Source organism: Epinephelus moara, chromosome 16, assembly GCF_006386435.1.
Source record: "Epinephelus moara isolate mb chromosome 16, YSFRI_EMoa_1.0, whole genome shotgun sequence".
Taxonomy (NCBI): Eukaryota; Metazoa; Chordata; class Actinopteri; order Perciformes; family Serranidae; genus Epinephelus; species Epinephelus moara.
In genome coordinates this window covers 42344820-42364228 of record NC_065521.1, presented here as the reverse complement: position 1 = coordinate 42364228, position 19409 = coordinate 42344820, and the positions used below count along the sequence as shown (strand labels likewise).

Genomic DNA, 19409 nt, shown 5'->3' with positions numbered 1-19409 from the left:
TCATAATGTGACTTCAGATCCTTCATTGTGATCTCGTAATCGTGGCTCATCTCTAAAGGCAAACCTGCTGTATAGCATTTGAAAACACTGACACACACATATTAACTGTGCTACCTTGAATGATTACTGTAAACAGAGATGATCACGTGAAGACAATTTTTAGAAACAAGTTAAAAGTTCTTCTGTTTTCCCTCTGAATGTGGCTGAATGTGGCTCTGTTTCTTTGTGTTTGACCTGTTACTAGCAGACCTGCAGTATGGTAGGGTCCATCTCAGCTCTGCAAATGCAAAAATGCAGCTAGGAGCTAACTGGCTTCTTTGTGATTCTCTTGTGGGGTCTTGTGCTAATGTTTCAACATATACATCTTGCATAAAAATACATTTAATGAAATTATAAAATGCATTATTTAAAGTTAAACCAGTGTTTCTGAACCTTTTCAATTTGTGACTCTAAACAAAACATTTTCTCATGTCACATTCCAGCAGACGTTCCCAAATTTGTGGAGCAAAACTTTTCTTTCTTTCATACCCCATCCATCCTCTCATGACCCTCCAAATTGATCCTGTGACCCTTGGAAGGGGTCAGACCCAGAGTTTGGGAACCACTGATCTACTTAAAAAGTAGTTAAAGATACAGTAGTTGCACCTTGGATTGCCTGGGACACTTATGCACTGATGCGTCAGTATTAACAGTCACTCAATTTAATATATGATAATAGACAAGCACCTTTACTGACGGCTGAAGTGGGGTTTCGAATTTTGAGTATTTATGAACATTGCAGTGTACTGTAGGTACGTTTACTCAAGCAACTAAAGGGCATGAATGCGTCTCTCACCAGTGTAAATGACAGTATCTGTCTCTTTGTCTCTCTGTGTCTCTGCAGTACACAGGTCCGATCCCGGCCGAGCGAGGGGGCGAGCTGGCCATGGGGGGAGGTCGCAGCGAGACCTCAGCACTGAGCGGGGCAGGAGGGGGGCGGGGCGTGACCACTACCCAGAATTCCCAGCGGCCCAACGCCTGCTGCTTCTGCTGGTGCTGCTGCTGCAGCTGCTCATGGTAGGACACACACACACACACACACACACACACACACACACAAACCAACATTTGCACACATGTGCGCCTCTTATGTAATCAAACACACACTGGCAGGCCGGCTCTTTGGAAGGACTGTGGTCCTGTTAACACAGCTGTTTAAGACATAACACACAGCTGCCTTATCACTGGTGCAGTATACTTCATGACTTGACAACTTGACCATTCAGTCAAACTTCAGCAGTGTGTGTCAGGAGTACTTGTAATCTGTGTGTGAGTAAAGTTGAGTTTCTGTTTCTGTTAAAGGTGGATCATGGTTGTGTTTGGTGTTACAGCCGTCCTGCTGCAGATGCATCCATTGCACACGTGTGTTTTTAGTTCTTAACATCGTCTCTCATCTCTCTACTGAACAGGAGACTGTTGCTGTGCACTCATTAAAGCACAAGTCATCATGTTTCTATTCTCTGTGATACAGAGTGGAGGTCACAGGGTGCAGACAGGCTGCAGTAGAACTGACTTTGCTTGATCACAAAAAGTGTCAAATGTTACTCAACAGGAGCAGGTTACTGAGTGAGGCTTGAAGTTGTGTTATCTCGTCTCAGCTTGCAACAATCTCGATCAGCATCAGAGACTTGCAGGAGGAAGCACAAGCAGCCCAAGCTGACCAATCACAGTTCCTGTGGTTTCCACTTAGTATGCCTCCGGCCACCAAAGTATTGACTCATAGTTATATTTTTTTAGTAGGTACAGGTCAGCTCTGGAGGAGCCTTTCGTGTTTGGAGGTGTTTGTTTGCTGGCTGCACAGGTCTTAGCTTTACATTCAGGTCAGTGAAGAATATTCTGTGATGACCAGAGGACATTTACTCATGGGAACTGTTGTCCTCTGATGCACAAGCTTGGAGTGTGTTTGTACTGATGGCCCTGAAGTATAGTGAGAGTCTCCAGGAATACTGTGGCACACCAGTCTGATATGAACTCCACAGCTATTTGTTGTTTAATCCCAGTGTGGCTTGGCACATACACTCACTGGCCACTTTATTAGGTACACCTTGCTACTACCAGGTTGGACTCCCTTTTTAATTCTTGGTGTCATAGACTCAACAAGGTGCTGGAAACATTCCTCAGAGTTATCCTGCTGGAAGTAGCCATCAGAAGATGGGTACACTGTGGTCATAAAGGGATGGACACGCTCAGCAACAATACTCAGGTAGGCTGTGGTGTTTAAACCATGCTCAGTTGGTACTAAGAAAATCTCCCCCACACCATTACACCACCAGCAGCAGCCTGAAGCGTTGATACAAGGCAGGATGGATCCATGCTTCCATCTGAATGTGGTTTTTCCAATCTTCTATTGTCCAGTTTTGGTGAGAAAACCCGTGTGAATTGTAGCCTCAGTTTCCTGTTGTTAGCTGACAGGAGTGGCACCTGGTGTGGTCTTCTGCTGCTGTAGCCCATCTGCTTCAAGGTTGGACAAGGTGTTGTTGCTTCAGAGATGGTCTTCTGCACACCTTGGTTGGAACCAGTGCTTATTTGACTTCCTGTTGCCTTTCTATCATCTTGAACCAGTCTGGCCATTCTCCTCTGACCTCTGGCATCAACAAGGCATTTTGGCTCACTGGATATTTTCTCTTTCTGGGACCATCCTCTGTAAACCCTAGAGATGGTTGTGCTGAAAATCCCAGTAAATACTCAGACCAGCCCGTCTGGCACCAACAACCACGCCACGTTCAAAGTCACTTAAATCACCTTTCTTCATCATTCTGATGCTCAGTTTGAACTTCAGCAGCTCGTCTTCACCATGTCTACATGACTACATTGAGATGCTGCCACGTGATTGGCTGATTAGCTATTTGCGTGAAGGAGCAGTTGAACAGGTGACAGGTGTCCCTTATGGAGGGTTTTGCCTGTTTGTGCACATTCAGCCATTTCTAACCACACAGACGCAGTTGGGTGAAGAACCATGCTGTAGTTAGTGTCTATACGCTGCCTCCAACAGTTTCCTTTGTTTTGTGTCAGCTCATGTCTGTGTGACCCTCCGTGCCATAAGCATAACTAAGGATAAGACACACAGGAGTTCAGTGGACCTGCTCACTATTACACACACCGAGTCTCCAGACATTAGTCAGACAGTAGCTGTGCAGTGATTAGGTCTCTATAGTTCCCACAGGGAAACTCATTATTTATAGCTCTCTGTCTCTCTGTTACACACACACACACACACACACTGAAGGTGTAGACACCTGTAGCTGCTGCTTCACCCTGCTGTTAACATAACTGCAGTTAGTGTTGTCATTAAATGGGGTAGTAGGTGATTGTACATGTTTATAGTTGTGAGAGCAATTACTCTTCTGTCAGCTGTGGTTTAGTGTGTGTGTGTGTGTGTGTGTGTGTGTTTCCTGCCTGAGAGCTTTTTCATCATGTCAGTCTCACTGTCAGGAATGAAGAGGAGAGACGGAGGCGGAGGAGGAGGAAGAGAATATCACAGGACACCAAGATGGAAACCATACCAAACTGTGAAGCTTGGTGAGTCTGCAGCAGGAACACAAACTCATTTTGGTTGGTTTAAAATGTGTAAAAGATTGTGATAAACTTCTCAGAGGTGAGGCACAAAGAACAATGATCAGGCTTTTAAAGTCAGGATTTTTTTTATATTTTCTGTTCTTCATTTAAAATAAAACCAAAAGTTGACAGCCATGCAGTTACAAGCTGTAATATTCATTATACTAGAAAACAATATTTTTGGATGGGTGTAGAATGCTGATAATATATAGGATGCTGATGTCCGTACAGTCCGTCATCTGCATGTTGACGTGTTTTTGTTTAATGTTTATCTTCTCATATGTAGCACCAAGCGTGTAGCACATGCCACCTACAGACATTAAGTTTGTATGTAATCAGGGTTCATCATTTATATTTTTATGCCTCCACACTTGCAATAGCCATAGCCGGAGGCATTACGATTTCAGGTTGTCCATCTGTCCGTCCCAGTCTCGTGAACACAATATCTCAAGAACACGGTGAAGGAATTTCTTCAAATTTGGCACAAACATCAACTTTGACTCACTGATGAAATGATTAGATTTTTGTGGTCAAAGGTCAAGGTCACTGTGACCATGTCTGTCTCCTTTTTCTGAACTCAGTATCTCCAGGACATCTTGAGGGAATTTCTTTAAATTTGGCACCAACATCCACTTGTACCAGGGAATAAACTGGTGTTTATTTGGTGCCCAAAGGTCAAGGTCACTGTGACCTTGCCTGTCTCATTTTTCTGAACGTGGTGTCACATCTTGAGGGAATTTCTTTAAATTTGGTACCAACGTCCACTTGTACTGAAGAATAAACTGATTAGAATTTGGCACTCAAAGGTCAAGGTCAGTGTGACCTCACATGTTTTTGGCCACAACTCCAGAATTCTTACACGAATTATAACAAAAATTCACACAAATGTCTAACAGGATAAAATAATGAAGTGATGACATTTGATATCCAAAAGGTCAAAGGTAAACTTCACTGTGACATCATAATATGCTGCATAAAGCACTTTTCTGGCCATTACTCAAAGTTATAACTCAAGAACAGAAGAAGAAGCGTTTGGTCCGATACTGAATTGGTGACACTAATCTTGGGTGTCCACCTTGACCTGTTGGGGGGGGGTGTCTGTGAAGCATCCATGTTTTCACAGACATAGATGTAAACTGTAAGAGAAACTTGACTGGTGTGGAAAGGCATACAACCGCAGGGCAGTAATTCTATTTTTTTTTTTCACTTGCCTGGCTGGAAATCTATTTGTCTGAAGTCAATTTTTACTTGCCCCAAGAAAGACTGTTTCATTTATTAGCTGTTATCAAATAACAACAAAGCCTTAAGTTTTTCGACCCTGTTTTATCCACATTGCTCTGAAACTTGTGGCATCCTCTGACACCACCCAACAAAACTCCTGTTTCCAGGATAATTGAAATACTCACTTTCAGCTCAAACTTTGTTCTTACCCACTGTCATTTTGTGCATGGTTGCATATGTGCAACTCTCAAAAAAGATGAGAAGGAAGTGAGATGGCTCACTCCTTAACAGCTTCCATCTTCAGCTCCGGAAAAAGCGATGTGTTCAATTACTTTTTTGTGTTGCTAGATTTACTAGCCTGATGTGACGATTGGCAGTCCTTACTGTTGAGCCCTGGCAATGTTAAACATGTTGGCATATCCAATGGTGGCATTAAACATGCACCTGTTATGGTGCTTGACCCACTGGAGGTGGTAGATCGGTAGTCGTTAGGATTCACCTTCTGGGGACCATTAAGTTCTGTACAAAAAAAGTCAAACGTCTGATTTCCTGTCACTACGTATTTTGGTACAGAGTTGGAGGACCTTTATTACTACTTCAACACAATATACAGTGTTCAGAGGACAGTGCAGCTTGGTTAGAGGTGTTTACTCTATTGAGTGCTTTCTACTTTTAGTTTAGGTTACTCATGAATGCAGGATCCAAGGAGCCAAGGCCAAATGCCCGATCTCGCAATGTTTGTTAACGTGATAAATAATTGGTGTATTCGCCCCGTAACTTGGATCCACTCCAAAATTGACTGGAGTAATCAGAAAGAAAGTGTAATGCTGAGTGAGATAGTAATTCTTTTTTTAATCAGTGAGCTATGTGCAGGGTATAAGCTTCAAAACCATGATCGTTGTTCATCAACTCAATTAATGAGTAAGCAAACAAATAAATGAAGTATCTCTCCACTCTTCCGTCCTCAGCACCAAACCCACAACGGAAGAGATGCGGATGTGGGCTCAGTCCTTCGACAAGCTGATGAGGAACCCAGCAGGTCGGAATGTTTTTCGGGAGTTCTTGCGGACTGAGTACAGCGAGGAGAACATGCTGTTCTGGTTGGCCTGTGAAGACCTCAAACAGGAAATCAACAAGACCGCCATTGAGGAGAAAGCGCGCTCCATCTATGAGGATTACATTTCAATATTGTCGCCAAAAGAGGTAAGAAAGCTGTTGGCTTACTGCGGTTACACCTCTGTCTCAAACAAAAATGTCTGAAAGACTGTTTTTATCTTTTAGGTTTGGTTTGATTTCATGAAGCAGCTCACAGAGCTCTCTGGAAGCTGAGCACTAAATCTTGAATGTCCCTTAAATCCCTTGAATTCAGCAACTAGGCTCTGCCCATTTCTGCCACATCACAGTCTAGAGATCACTACCCCTTTCCCCATTAAATCCAATTAAATAAAGTAACAGGGGCTTCCTACTCTTCTATTTTTGTGGGGGGAGTCCCTTAAAGGTTTTAGACTGTGGACACGGATTAAAGGCTTGTGTCATTGTTTAAATTCCAAGAGATTACTGCTTGTAAATCACTTCAGGATGTTGAACCATCAGGCGGACATTGCTCGAGGTCTGTTCTTGTGTCTCAGAAACAAGATGAATTTAATTTAGGGAACTACGGTGTTTAGAAAATGTCTTCTTACATAAGATCTGGATGATGCATTTTGTTTTCCAGTGTGGTTGTTGCTTCATCTGTGTCCTACTGTCAGCTGGTTTGTCAGTCTGTCCAGCATTTTGTAAGAGATCAGCAACTATTTACATCAGATTTACTGTATTTATTATTCAAGGTCCCCAGAGTATAACTGCTGATAAGTATTACCAGAGTCTGGGTCTTCAACAGGGGGTCCGCAGCCTTTAGGGGTTCCTCAGAGTAACTGCAGGGTGGCAGCTAAATCAAAGTAGTGAGCTAACAGTTACATACTCCATCTATCTGTCCATTTTCAACTGCTTACCTGAAGCCTGGTCGTGGGGGCAGCAGGCTGAGCAAAGGTTTTCCAGAGGCCTGTTTCTCCAGCCTCTCTTCTCAAGGTGTTCCATGTTCTGGGTCTGCCCCGGGGCCTCCTACCTACTCTACGTCCCAACCCTCACCTATGGTGGTCATGAGCTATGGAATGAGGTCGCAGATACAAGCGGCCAAAGGGTGAAGGGTGTCAGGGCTCAGCTTTACAAACTCAGACATCCGGAGGGAGCTCGGAGTAGAGCCGCTGCTCCTTCGGGTTGAAAGGGGTCAGTTGAGGTGGTTCGGGCATCTGATCAGGATCCTCCTGGGTGCCTCCTGCTGGAGGTGTTCCAGGCATGTCCTACTGGTAGGAGGCCCCGGAGCAGACCCAGAACATGCATATCTCGTCCCCTGTGGGAGCACCTTTGGGTCCCCCAGGAGTAGCTGGAAAGCGTTGCTGTGAACCCCTGCGACCTGGCTTCAGAAAAGTGGTTGAAAGTGGGTGAATGGATGAAATGATTAAAATATAATTGGCAGATTACAAAGAATGTAAATAACACTGCAGCCTCTGTTAAATGTCTCCACTTCTTTATCTTTACTTAATTCTTGTTGCATGTTGCACATTTCACGGTTTTAATTTGTCAGCTACTATGCACATGCTCAGTGTTCACACCAATACCCACCTGAAATACAAGCCCTGCTAATTGACCAAGTGGCACACACACACACACACACTGAATGTGTTCAAGTTTTTCTGGTGAGAAATGGGCAAAGCATTGTCTGCTGTTTAACTGCTATTTTTAACTGGCTGACTGTGTGTGTGTGTGTGTGTGTGTGTGTGTGTGTGTGAGTGAGAGAGAGTGTTTCACAGTGGTTGCTTTATTTAGTATGAGCGCTGGAGGCTTTGCTTGTCAGGCTCCATCACCACTGTGTGCGTGTGTCTACGCATGTGCGTGTTGGCATGTTTAGACACTGGTGTGTTTGTATGTGCTGTTGTCTGCATGTGTGTTAGTGTGTGTGTGTACAGTGTTTTTACAGGAAGCTATAAATTGCTGCTCCCATCACCTTCTGGCAAAAGAGGCTTTTTATAGACACACACACGCACACACACACACGCACTAAAATACAGAGATATCTAGACGTGTGAGTTTGGCAGAGAAAATGTATGCCTGGCTGTCTGTCTGCGTGTCTGACCTTGGTAGAATGCCTATCTCTTTTCGTGTGTGTGTGTGTGTGTGTGTGTGTGCATGTGTGTGTGTGTCTTTCCTAAATAAGAGCAGAGTGAAAACATAAGAGAAAGCTTGTTGTACTATAAATATCTGCTGGAGCAGTGACTGTGGGGCCACTGTGAGTGATTTTGTGTGTGTGTGTGTGTGTGTGTGTGTGTGTGTTCCAGTGCTGTTAACTGTTTGTATTTATGGCCCTATGGAAGTTAGTTCTTGACAAAACTGCAGAGCTAACATTTGGCCGGCTATAAAAAAGAACTGTATTTTTGATGGCAATAATAATCATACAGTCTGGATCTCTAAATACCCTGATGTATTGTAACACTGTGACACGACCCAAGCCTCATGGCGTCTTCTTATTTCACTTAACTAAACTGTATTTCCCTCCAGGTGAGTCTGGACGCCCGGGTTCGAGAGGTGATCAACAGGAAGATGCAGGACCCGACGCCTCACGCGTTCGAAGACGCCCAGCTACAGATCTACACGCTGATGCACAGGGACTCCTACCCACGATTCCTCTCCTCCAACATCTACAAGTCGCTCTTGCACGGCGGCTCACGTACCTCGTCTGAATCCTAGTCCCACATCACCTCCTCTACTGGTCCTGCGCTCACAGGATTGATGCCAGACCATTTCATGACTTCTCCAGCACACTCCTCCCTCCCAGTACAGAACTACCCAAAAATTACCAGACTCCTCCTCAGTTCACTTTCTCAGAATCACAAATCTCTCTGACTACTGCCAAGACTTTCTTCTCATGTGTTGTTTTTTCCACTCCATATCTTCAACTTTTACTACTGTTGCCAAGACCTCCCCTCCTCTGCTGTTTCCTCCTCTCGTCTCTTCACTCCAGTAGACTTCTGTCTTCTGTACTTGAGAAATTCAGGCAATTACAACTAAAAACTAACAAATAATTGAAAATATTTGTCCGGTAATAGCTACAAAAACCTGAAGTTTGCGTCATTTGAATAATATCCAAAACATTGAACATACCATTTTATACCTATAAAAACCTGAAAACTCCACAATATGATATTTTCAGCCTCTGAAACACCTGCCTTCTCTCTATTATAATGGAACCAGATGGCGCTCAGCTTGTGGTGCTCAAAACACCCCAAAAATACTTCTGAAAAACTCAACATCAATGTCTCTATCCAGAAATCATGACCTGGTTACTCAAGATAATCCACAGAGCTTGTTGTCAGCAGTTTCATCTAACTTTTTTCTTTCTACCAAACTACATCCACCAACTACATCTACCAGGCCCCAGGAAGTGCACTGGGCTCTGAAGCCAATTTCCATAGTGGCCAAACATTGGTACTGCAGTTTTTGTGGGGTCAGTTATGTGATGCCAAAGGGCCCAAAAAGACTTTTCCCATAGACTTACATTGGGAAAGGGACGTCTGTAAATCAGTGGATACTTGTTTTTCGAGTGTCACAGCCCCCTCAGAATAACTGATTCCACTATCAGGATTTAATCCATTCGGCCCCAGAACATTTTGAAAGTTTAAAAGATACGCAAAATTAAATTAATTTATCCCAATTCACGTTAACAGAGCGCTAAACTGGCTGTTCTCTGCAGCTCTAAGGCCCAATCCCAATACCCCCCCTTGTCCACTACCCCTTAGCCCTTGGCCCTACCCCTAGCCATTGCCCACTACCCCTTGGCCCTCGAAATGAAGCAACGAGGGGTAGGGGTTGAAATCATTCCCTAGGAATTGGGTCACCACTCACTACGTCACCACGTCGGTTACGTTCACCTATTTTAAACAGGAAGCTGCGAGCCATCTACATTTCCAACCCGCATTTACAATGGAGTCTCCGGTTGAGTTCATCCTACCGATCGTGTTTGCTGTATTCATCATGCTTCGTTTGATGAACGACAGACGACAGGGGACTTCTGCTAGCTAGCTAACCAGCTAACATCACGAGGCACCATAGTTATTCTAGCTGGCGTGTTATCGTAATGTGAAAAATCCGACAATTTTGCAGAACAGGACAGATGTCAGATGCCAGATAGTGCGAGCTAGCTAGACGACCGTAACGTTAGCTATGTATGAACTTTTTTTCCCGTCTTTTGCTTGGTGGTAGCCATGGCAACATCTACACCTTGCTGGCAAGTCAGCATCTGAAACCCCTCGCTCCGAAGGGCTAGTTTCATACCCACTACCCCTCGTTATGCCCCCTACCCCTACACGCAAAAAGGAATTGGGACACCACTACCCCTTGCGGGAAGGCGCAAATGTAGGGGTAGGACCAAGGGGTAGGGCTAAGGGGGGGTATTGGGACAGGCCCTAAGTCTCCAGTGCCTCTGCTCTATGGGCGCCGATTGTCCAGGTAATTTCGTACCGCCGAAATACAGCTTTTTCGGCTTCATACACCACGGAGCAACTTTCAAAGGAATAAACAGGCCAATGCTGTATGTAGGTTTCTGAATACATCCATGACATCTTCTTATAGACAAGAGTCTTGTGCTCATGATAGTGTGAGATGTCAACATTAATGACGTCCTCTTCAGTGTAGCTGTGAAGAAAATGGTTTCATGAAATTGCTCACAACAAGGTCTGTGGATTATCTTGAGTCGCCGGGTCACAGTTTCTGGAAAGAGACATTTCTGTTGAGTCATTTAAATGTGTTTTATTGGCGCTTTGAACACCACAAGCTGAATGTCATCTAGTTCCATTATATTGGAGAGAAGGCAGACATCTCTACAGCTGATATCTGCAATATAGGTGAGAGGAAAAAATACGTATTACGTAACTAAATCCTAAAGCAGGAGGGTTTTAGAACAATTAGAACCAATAAAAAGTACGAAACATTCCTATTGCCATTTCTCCTAGGTTGGGCCCATTTTCGAGTCAGATTGACCGGACTACTGGTATCAGTTTGATTTTAAGGCTTCCTTCCTGACCGCTAAAATTGCTCAACACTTATCATCCACTTCTATCCCTCTATTGATTCTTTCAACTAATTTTCTACCTTCAAACCCTCCTCCTCCCTCATCACATCACTTTTCTCCTGTGTTTCACCTCAGCGACTCCTGAACAGAGAAGGAGGCGATGTTGCAGTATTTCTTTGGGACATAAGGCGATGCACATGATTACATGGGAGATTTTGATGCATTTCAAGGGGACAAATATTCACCTGTGCCATGGATTCTTAGTAGATTCTTACCAATCCGCCCCTCCCTCTGCTCATGACCATCCTATCACCTTTCCGAGCCAATTAAAGGTGGATGCCTCTGACCTCCGCCCACCTCATCACCTTGTTTTTCATCCTGCGGTTCTCTACTCCGAGACTGATGGAAAGGCAAAAGAAAAAGATGGATGCTGTCTCACTCCCTCTCTTTCTCTCGTCCTTTTCTCTCTTTCAACTGGAAAACACAGGGTGCTCCCCCCATCCCTCGCCAACGGCAAAAAAAGTTTCTTATTTTTGTTGTTTATTTATCCACTCTTGTTTGCTGGATCAATCATTTCACTCCTGTGATAAACAAACGGACAAATGGATGGATGTCACTTCCTTCCGACTACTGATTTACAAACAGACAAGACGTCTATTTTTTAAGAGAAAACTATATGGAACATTTTAATTTTGTTGATTTTTTGTTTGTTTTGTTTTGTTGGTTTCTCCCACTCTCTCCCCTTCCTGGATTTTTTGCAAGAAGAGGAGGATTCCTCTGAGACTGTACTGATCCCCACCCGACACAACACCACAGACACCACACACAGGTGCAATAAAACACTGGAGTTTGGAAAAACACACACATGCAGACATTTACAAAATTTGTGTTACTATACTTCAGGGGATGTTTCCTTCCTTCCTTTCCAAACTATAAACCCTCAGCGAGATCTGACCGAGTCGACCAAAGTCCCCGCAGGTTCATTTTGTAGTATTTCAGAATTTTATTACCCTGGCACCAACACCAGTTCGTAAATGTGAGTTAGTCTGGAACCTCTCAGTTCATCACAGTTTCCAAGAGGTGTTGTCAACAGCCGTAGATCAAAATGTCTCAGGACACAATTGGATTGACCTGCAACCAATCAGAGCGATGACACGTGATGTAGCGCTGAGCAACGCAAACAGAAAACAGCGTGCAGAGATGAGCTGAGATGGAGAAACATTACCATGTCTGTGAGTGAGTGTGGCTGTTTTGCCTTCAGAATTTTAAAATACTTCAACAGAAAGTTCCACACCAGCTGCAGCCATCTTGTTTTCTTAATTTGAAAATGCCTCAGTGGCGCTCCTCCTCACTAAGCTACCTTTATTCTTGCCATATTGTTTCAGGCACGAGGATTCACAAGCTGAAAATGACTTAAGATTAAGATTGATCTTTATCGTCTCTCAAGAGAAATTCATTGTGGGCATACGAAAAAAGTACCGGCGTCTCACATCAACATGCAGATTACAGTCACACTTGACTTAATCAAGTCTTTTGTGTTAAGCGTAAAGTCTGCACAAGTTGTTCGTCATTGCAACACACCTGTCCAGAGTTGCGTTAGTATTTCTCGTTGCCCGTCATTTTGAAGGACAGGGTCGTAAAGACTGTCATAATCTGGTAGCACTTACACTCATATTTTATCTGCTGCCGACTGATGTACGTTGTCAGTATTACCTGCTTGTCCGTCATCCTCCATTGCATCAGTTCCTGTTTTTGCTCATTTTTGGGCTCCAGAGATTTGGTAACACAAGTAATCAATTGCGACTGTTTGAGGTGTGGCTGAACATGACTTATCTAAAAGCGTATTTCATTGTAAAGCTGCACGCAGCATATTAATTCCCTCGGCCTGTCCTTGCCCTGTTCTCGCTCTGTTTACAGTGAGACTGCTGCGGGAGTGCGAGCTCCACACTTGGTACAGTTTGTGAATGTCCGTTAGCTCACACACAGTGACCGGGCTAACTGTCCGCAACACACAGCGAATACTACCCAACATTTATTAACAGATTTAACAAAAGAGTCGAACCATGTCAGAGTCGGTGTGTTTGTTAGGTTTAACGGCTCGGTGTTGGATGTTGGATGTTAGTTGCCGATGCTGTGCGAGCTCATGCTAACTGGTTCAACTTCCGGCTTTGACATTTTGCAGTGTAGCAATTTAGCTTAAAAAGCAAAGAGGTAACCTCTCTGGCTAAAGTCATGTACGTGAGACTACACGCCACCATCTGGACAGGAGTGTGAATTACGTAAAGTTACAGTAGATCGCTCGCTTCTCAAAATGACAGACAAACTTTAGATTTTTCAGTTAGTGTTAAAAAATATCAGTCAGCGATTACATGTTCGTTAGCCAATCAGATGCTAACATTTTAGTTTAAAGTTTTACTGGTCAGGAAGAAACAAAGAAGTTAAAGAGTGAAAGTTTTAAACCTGTATAGTATAGTAATACAAATAAACACACACACACACACACACACACACACACACCAGGGTGGCCTACCTGGGCACTGCTGCTGCTGACCTCTGCCTCTGTGACCTCTCACCTTTGACCTCACCACTGTCTGTCGCCCACTCGGACGCCTGCTCCTGATTGGCTGCAGGAGGCTGCAGGGCTGAACTGTGGTTGGTCGATTCAGGAAGGGGGGTGGGAGGAAATCCCAGGTGCAAAAAAAAAATATATATAGATATATTAATGAAAAACAACTAATAAAAAAAAAATCTATATAGAAAAACAGATGTTATGTGAGATGGGATGCTTACACCCAGTGCTTCATGGGAAATGTAGTTTGAGGAAAACAAATGTTTGTAGTTGTCTAAGGAGGCAGAAACAACAGATTTTAAAAAAAGAGATGCCTCGGTCTTTACCAGACTGGTCACTCAGAATGCATTTATCTTAGTATTGTTAATGTTATTTATTTTATATTTTGTTAAAACTGTGATTTTAATTGTACATATATAAACGGAAACCCTTGAACATCCAACGAGACGCCGCTTTGTTTGTTCAGTGTTTGTGTCTGATTTTCTTTTTCCTCGCAACAGTCTGACTTTATTTCTCATCAGTATGAGTGTCTCGTACTATTTATACTAATTTAATACTTACTTTGTGCTACTTTGCCAACCCAACCAACACTTTAATAACCCAACCAGTACTTGATTTGTGATGTTGATATGGACGTCAATACTTCGGAGTTTAAAAAGATTCAGACTTTTTGTTTTTGTTGTTTTTTATAACATGAATTCTTAATGTAAACAGCCCTAAATATTATAGGTAGAAAAGAAGCAAGAATCAAACAAAACACCAACGTGCTGTATTAAAAGTTTGCAGCAATTTTAACTGTACAACATCTTGATCTAACAGAGGCCGTTCAGAGGTTTGAAAATGTAGCTTATTTATTTTGGCATTTTGTCCACACAGGTGACTAAAAACAGACATTTCCTAAAGCTCAATCCAGGGTGAAGATTTTCAGACACTCTGTTTTCAGTTTTGACAGGTAGACAGGGAGTTTCTGGCTTGTGACGTCAGTAGTCGAGGCGCGGGAATACAAAAGCACGATTAAACTTTTCCAGGTCAGGAAATGACAGCTGATTTAATGAGTAATTGATGTGGATTCGTATATTTCTTCCTCTAATTTTGGTTACTGTAGAATTTGTCCTAAATGTCTATAGTGGCATTAAAAAGGTCTTTAAAATAGTCTTAAATCTGCTCTGCCCTTAAGCTTTAAGAACCCTGTATACAGACACAACCAGTCATCACACAGGTGATCGTGATCTGCATGATTGAGTCAATTTGCTCTGCAGCTGGACCAATCAGAGTTGACTTACAGCCACATGGGCCACACAGCACGCCTCAGTAAAAAGGAACTAGAAACATAAAGATAAATATTGTACAGGCATATATTAGTTTATTTTCATAATGATATATCCCTGTATAATATTGATCTTCCTTAGTTCCTTTAGAGGCTCTGTCATGTGTGTGAGTCTCACACAGTGTCGTCCAGCTCTGCTCTGATTGGTCCAACTTGACTCTCAATCATCAGATCACAATCACCTGTGTGATGAAGGAGTGTGAGTCTATATATACAGCTCATCCTGCACTGTGATGCTTGTTTGACGGTGTCTGATGAGGATCTGTGTCAGATGGAAACACGGCACGTTTAATTTAATTCAGATCTTTAGTTTGATTCTTGAACTGAAGGTGAACATGAACTGAGCACAGACAGATGGAGCTGCTGCTGTTGACTCTGTGTTGATACTCCCAACACTCAGTTCCTAAAGGAAACCAACACACACACACTACACATGGACAGTTGTGTAGTGTGTGTGTGTGTCTGGTCTTTTTCCACAGTTCACTGTAACCTGATATGTTTGTGTTTGGGAGTAATTCTGTGTGTGACACAGACACATGCATACCAACATATATGCAGCATACACACACACACACACTGTCTCATACCTTCACACTCGAACACAAACACACACTCCCACACTCACTGGCAAGTCTTTATCTGTTGATGCGAGCATTCCTCTCTCTAGTTTTCTCTTGATGACCACAGATAAACTTCACTTCTCCTTGCAGATTTTTTCCCCCTCCATTTGAAAAAAAGAAGAAATTCTGTCCTTATGACCTTTGTTTAACAAATGATCTCTGTCCATACGATAATGCAAAATTGACTTTCGAGCAGTCAGATTGTCCGTGCAGTAGTGCAGCAATACTACTTTAAGAGTAATGTAGTTATTAGAACAAGCAGTGCCAACAAAAACTAAGTAATTCAGTAGTCATCTATTCCTAATATTTTCACATGGCGCAGCCTGGAAGCAGTATGTAAAGAACTAAATAATGTTTATGGTTATTATGTGTGAAATAAAAGCAATGACTGTATTTTACACTTTGACTCAGACATGTCAGATCCGCGCTCCTCAGGAAACCCTTCATTAAGCTATAGAACATCGCCTGGCACTGGATTTGTAATGAACTGCAAAAAACTTTACCTTCCGTGCTTTGATCATGAAACATGACCCTCTTCCATTTAATGATGCCTAGTCGCAGTGTTGTGCTAGTTACTAAAAAATAGTGACTGGTTACCGTTAGTAGTTTAAAAAGTAACTCAGTTAGTAACTCAGTTATTTAAACCAAAAAGTAATGCGTTACTGAGAAAAGTAACTTTTCAGTTCATCATGTTTTTAGATCATGTTTTGGGAAACTGAAACTCAGCCCTGCAGCCCAAAACATTTCCTAACTGTATTGGCTCGTAGCTACATCACCTAAGAGACAGCGGATGGAGTTTAACCAAGGGACTGTTAGACTACAACTTGATAAAACCATTGAACGGTATAGGAAGCTTCCCCGGGATAACAATGGATATCACGTCACTGGATGTAACGTTACTGGGACTAAAAATCTACAGAAGCTACCGCTTAATGTAACATTACAGCACTGTGGTGAGGCCAGCAGGTCGACAGTGACTTCAGAGATGGTGAGAGACGTGTTTCAGTAAGATGCTCTGGTAAGAATTGTTCATATACCTCAATCTGACTTGACTATCTTTTATTGTTCAGGGCTAAAATGTTTTAGTGAAAGGGAACTTCAGTTTGTGAAGGAATGCTGCATGCTGCACGCCGTTTTAAAACCTGGCCAAAAATAACGGAGTAACGCAGGCTTTATGAAAAATAAAGTTCCAAATGTATAATGTATGATAAAGGAATATTTGCTTTGGTTAATAGAGCAGGAAATTTCAGTCAACAACTGCTCATAATCAAACTAACTTTTACTGAAACACCTTAAAGGGATAGTGCACCCAAAAATGTAAATTCAGCCATTATCTACTCACTCATATGCCGATGGAGGCCCTGGTGAAGTTTTACAGTCCTCACATCCCTTGCAGAGATCGGCGGGGGGAGCGGCTAGCACACCTAATGGCAGACGGCGCCCCAGACTAACGTCCAAGAACACAAAATTGAATCCACAAAGTATCTCCATACTGCTCATCCGTAGTGATCCAAGTGCTGCAGCCGCGACATAAAAAGTTGTTTGGAAAAACGTCATATGAACTCTGTTTTTAGCCTCACTGTAGCCTGTAGCTCTGACTGCTTCTCTGTGCTCCACGCTCACTTGTGCGCGCTCAGGGTGATCGGTGATCTCTGAAGAGCAGCAGTCTCATCAGTACTGATGTCCAGATNCCCCTGCGGTGCACGTGTCACGTGATGTAAACACGGGTGAGCAAAGCTCACGCTTTCGCTGGTCTCGCGCAAGCGTGCGCATGTGAGCGTGGAGCACAGAGAAGCAGTCAGAGCTACAGGCTACAGTGAGGCTAAAAACAGAGTTCATATGACGTTTTTCCAAACAACTTTTTATGTCGCGGCTGCAGCACACTTGGATCACTATGGATGAGCAGTATGGAGATATTTTGTGGATTCAATTTTGTGTTCTTGGACGTTAGTCTGGGGCGCCGTCAGCCATTAGGTGTGCTACCTCCTCTCCCCATGGATCTCCACAAGGGATGTGAGGACTCTAAAACTTCACCTGAGCCTCCCTCGGCATATGGGTGATTAGATAATGGCTGAATTTTCGTTTTTGGGTGCACTATCCCTTTAAGTCTTTTTTCCCCATATAAAGTAATAATTACACTCTTTCCAGGAAACTTCTGTTTCTGTTTAACATTAGCGCTAAGCTGACATAGCTTAGCTAGCAACAGTGACTACTTTTGGTAGCAGCTGTTTTCTGTATTCTAGACTTAGCAAGTATTCTTTTTATCAGTTCTGATCAAACACTGTATAATAAAGATGACATAATGAATACGACATGACAGCTCCCCAAAAGTGAAGCCGAAACATCTGGATCACCCCCTGGTGGCTGGCTGCAGTATAAGTCATAAACCCCACCCCCTACATGTTAGCGGATTTTTCCCAAAGATGGTTTCTGTCATTTTAGGTAGATCTTATCACACTGATGTTTGTTCAAGAGTTCATTTATCTGACAAGTTTGGTTTTAATTAGTTATTTGATGCTATAAAAAAAAGCGGTTGATGTCATGATTGACAGCTGGGTGTGCCAATCAGTGTGTCCGCAGTCAATGGTGCTGCTGGTGACTGGTTGGATGGGTGCATGGGTGAGAACTGGATACTGCTCAGGTCACTACTGTGCAGACTCTGGCTCCAAATGACGTCACTTATGTGGGATATTTAAGCTTCATTTTTGTACAGTGGAAGCGGAGACGCAGGGTGCATCTTGATATACACTCTAGGCTGCTTTAATTTGCCTCCACTTTGTCTTTCACATGTGATTCTTCATGCTGCAAATCACATTTGGTGAAAATCACAAATAAGAGAGAATCAACATGATCAGTTTGTGACCTGTTGGCTGGTTCACTCAGTAACCACCTCTGTATCTGATCCAGCTGCTCTGCGTCCTGTCTGATCCACATGACTTCAGTCTGGTTTCCATCCAGGAGGAGGACACCTAACAGGAGCTGGTGACTCTCCACCGTCCTCCCTCTGTCCCCCCCGTCCCTCCCTCTGTCTCCCATGCTCATGTATGGAAAGAGCTCAGCGGTGTTTCCACAACAAACACAACAGGAGCTTTCTCTGCTCTGCTTTCTCACCACTTTCATCACCTCTGTCAGCGGCTCGCAGCACCACAGTCACGACTCGGGTTTACACTTTGGTCAGTTGTGATTTACTTCAGTTATTTTTACATGGAAATCTGGTTCAGTCAAATGAACTCGGAGTGAATACAGGTGACACACGCCTCTGTCATGAGGAGGAATTTCCATCAACACTGATCATATTTTCTGTAACAGTTTGACTCTTAATAAGAGCTAAATGTGTCTGTATACAACCTTTAAACTGTCTGTGATGGTGCTGGAATATTCCACATCATAAATTAATCTTCCAGGGCGCCCACTGACTCACCTGGTGGAGCAGGTGCCCCATGTACTGAGTGTCCTTGCTGCATCGGCTGTAGGTCCAGTTCCAATCCATGGCCCCTTGTTGCAGGTCATTTCCCCTGTCTCTGCCCCCCCCCCCCTTCACACTATATTTGTCCTATCAAATAAAGGCAAAAAGCCCCAAAATGAATGAATGATCAGAACAATTGAACAAGTTTCTGTTTGGAATCCTGTCTGATCAAAGAAAACTTTATTTCCATTTGCAGTATTACGTTTGGCAGCATGGCTCTGTTCTGGGGCCTCTGCCTTTCCTAGGCCTACGCAGAAAGCATAAGGTGGAGAGAGCACACCTCTCTGCCCTTCCACGTGCAAATGAGGAAAGCAAGAGGCAGAGTGAGAACACATCTCTGCCCTTCCATGCACTTACACGGCAAGCCTAAGGCAGAGAGAGCAGCAGCAAAGACTCTCAGGAACAGAACAGAGCAGCATCAATGACAAACAGCTCTCTTTCTGTTGCTGCTGTAGCTGACGGGGAACATGCAGGCGGGATTCCAGCTTCGGTGCTTCATTAGTGCTCAT

At 43.4% G+C, this 19409-nt stretch overlaps 1 protein-coding gene across 3 annotated transcripts in view; it reads left to right on the top strand.

Annotated features, from left to right (window-relative positions):
* Positions 1 to 13929, top strand: part of rgs19 (regulator of G protein signaling 19) — a 55310-nt gene extending 41381 nt beyond the window's left edge. For all 3 annotated transcript variants that reach the window (XM_050065680.1, XM_050065681.1, XM_050065682.1), the window contains 4 exons: positions 884 to 1056; positions 3472 to 3558; positions 5784 to 6018; positions 8410 to 13929. In XM_050065680.1, coding sequence (XP_049921637.1) covers positions 884 to 1056; positions 3472 to 3558; positions 5784 to 6018; positions 8410 to 8598 — 684 coding nt within the window. In that variant the 3' untranslated portion in view covers positions 8599 to 13929. The remainder of the gene's footprint in view (positions 1 to 883; positions 1057 to 3471; positions 3559 to 5783; positions 6019 to 8409) is intronic.
* Positions 13930 to 19409: the final 5480 nt, after the last annotated feature.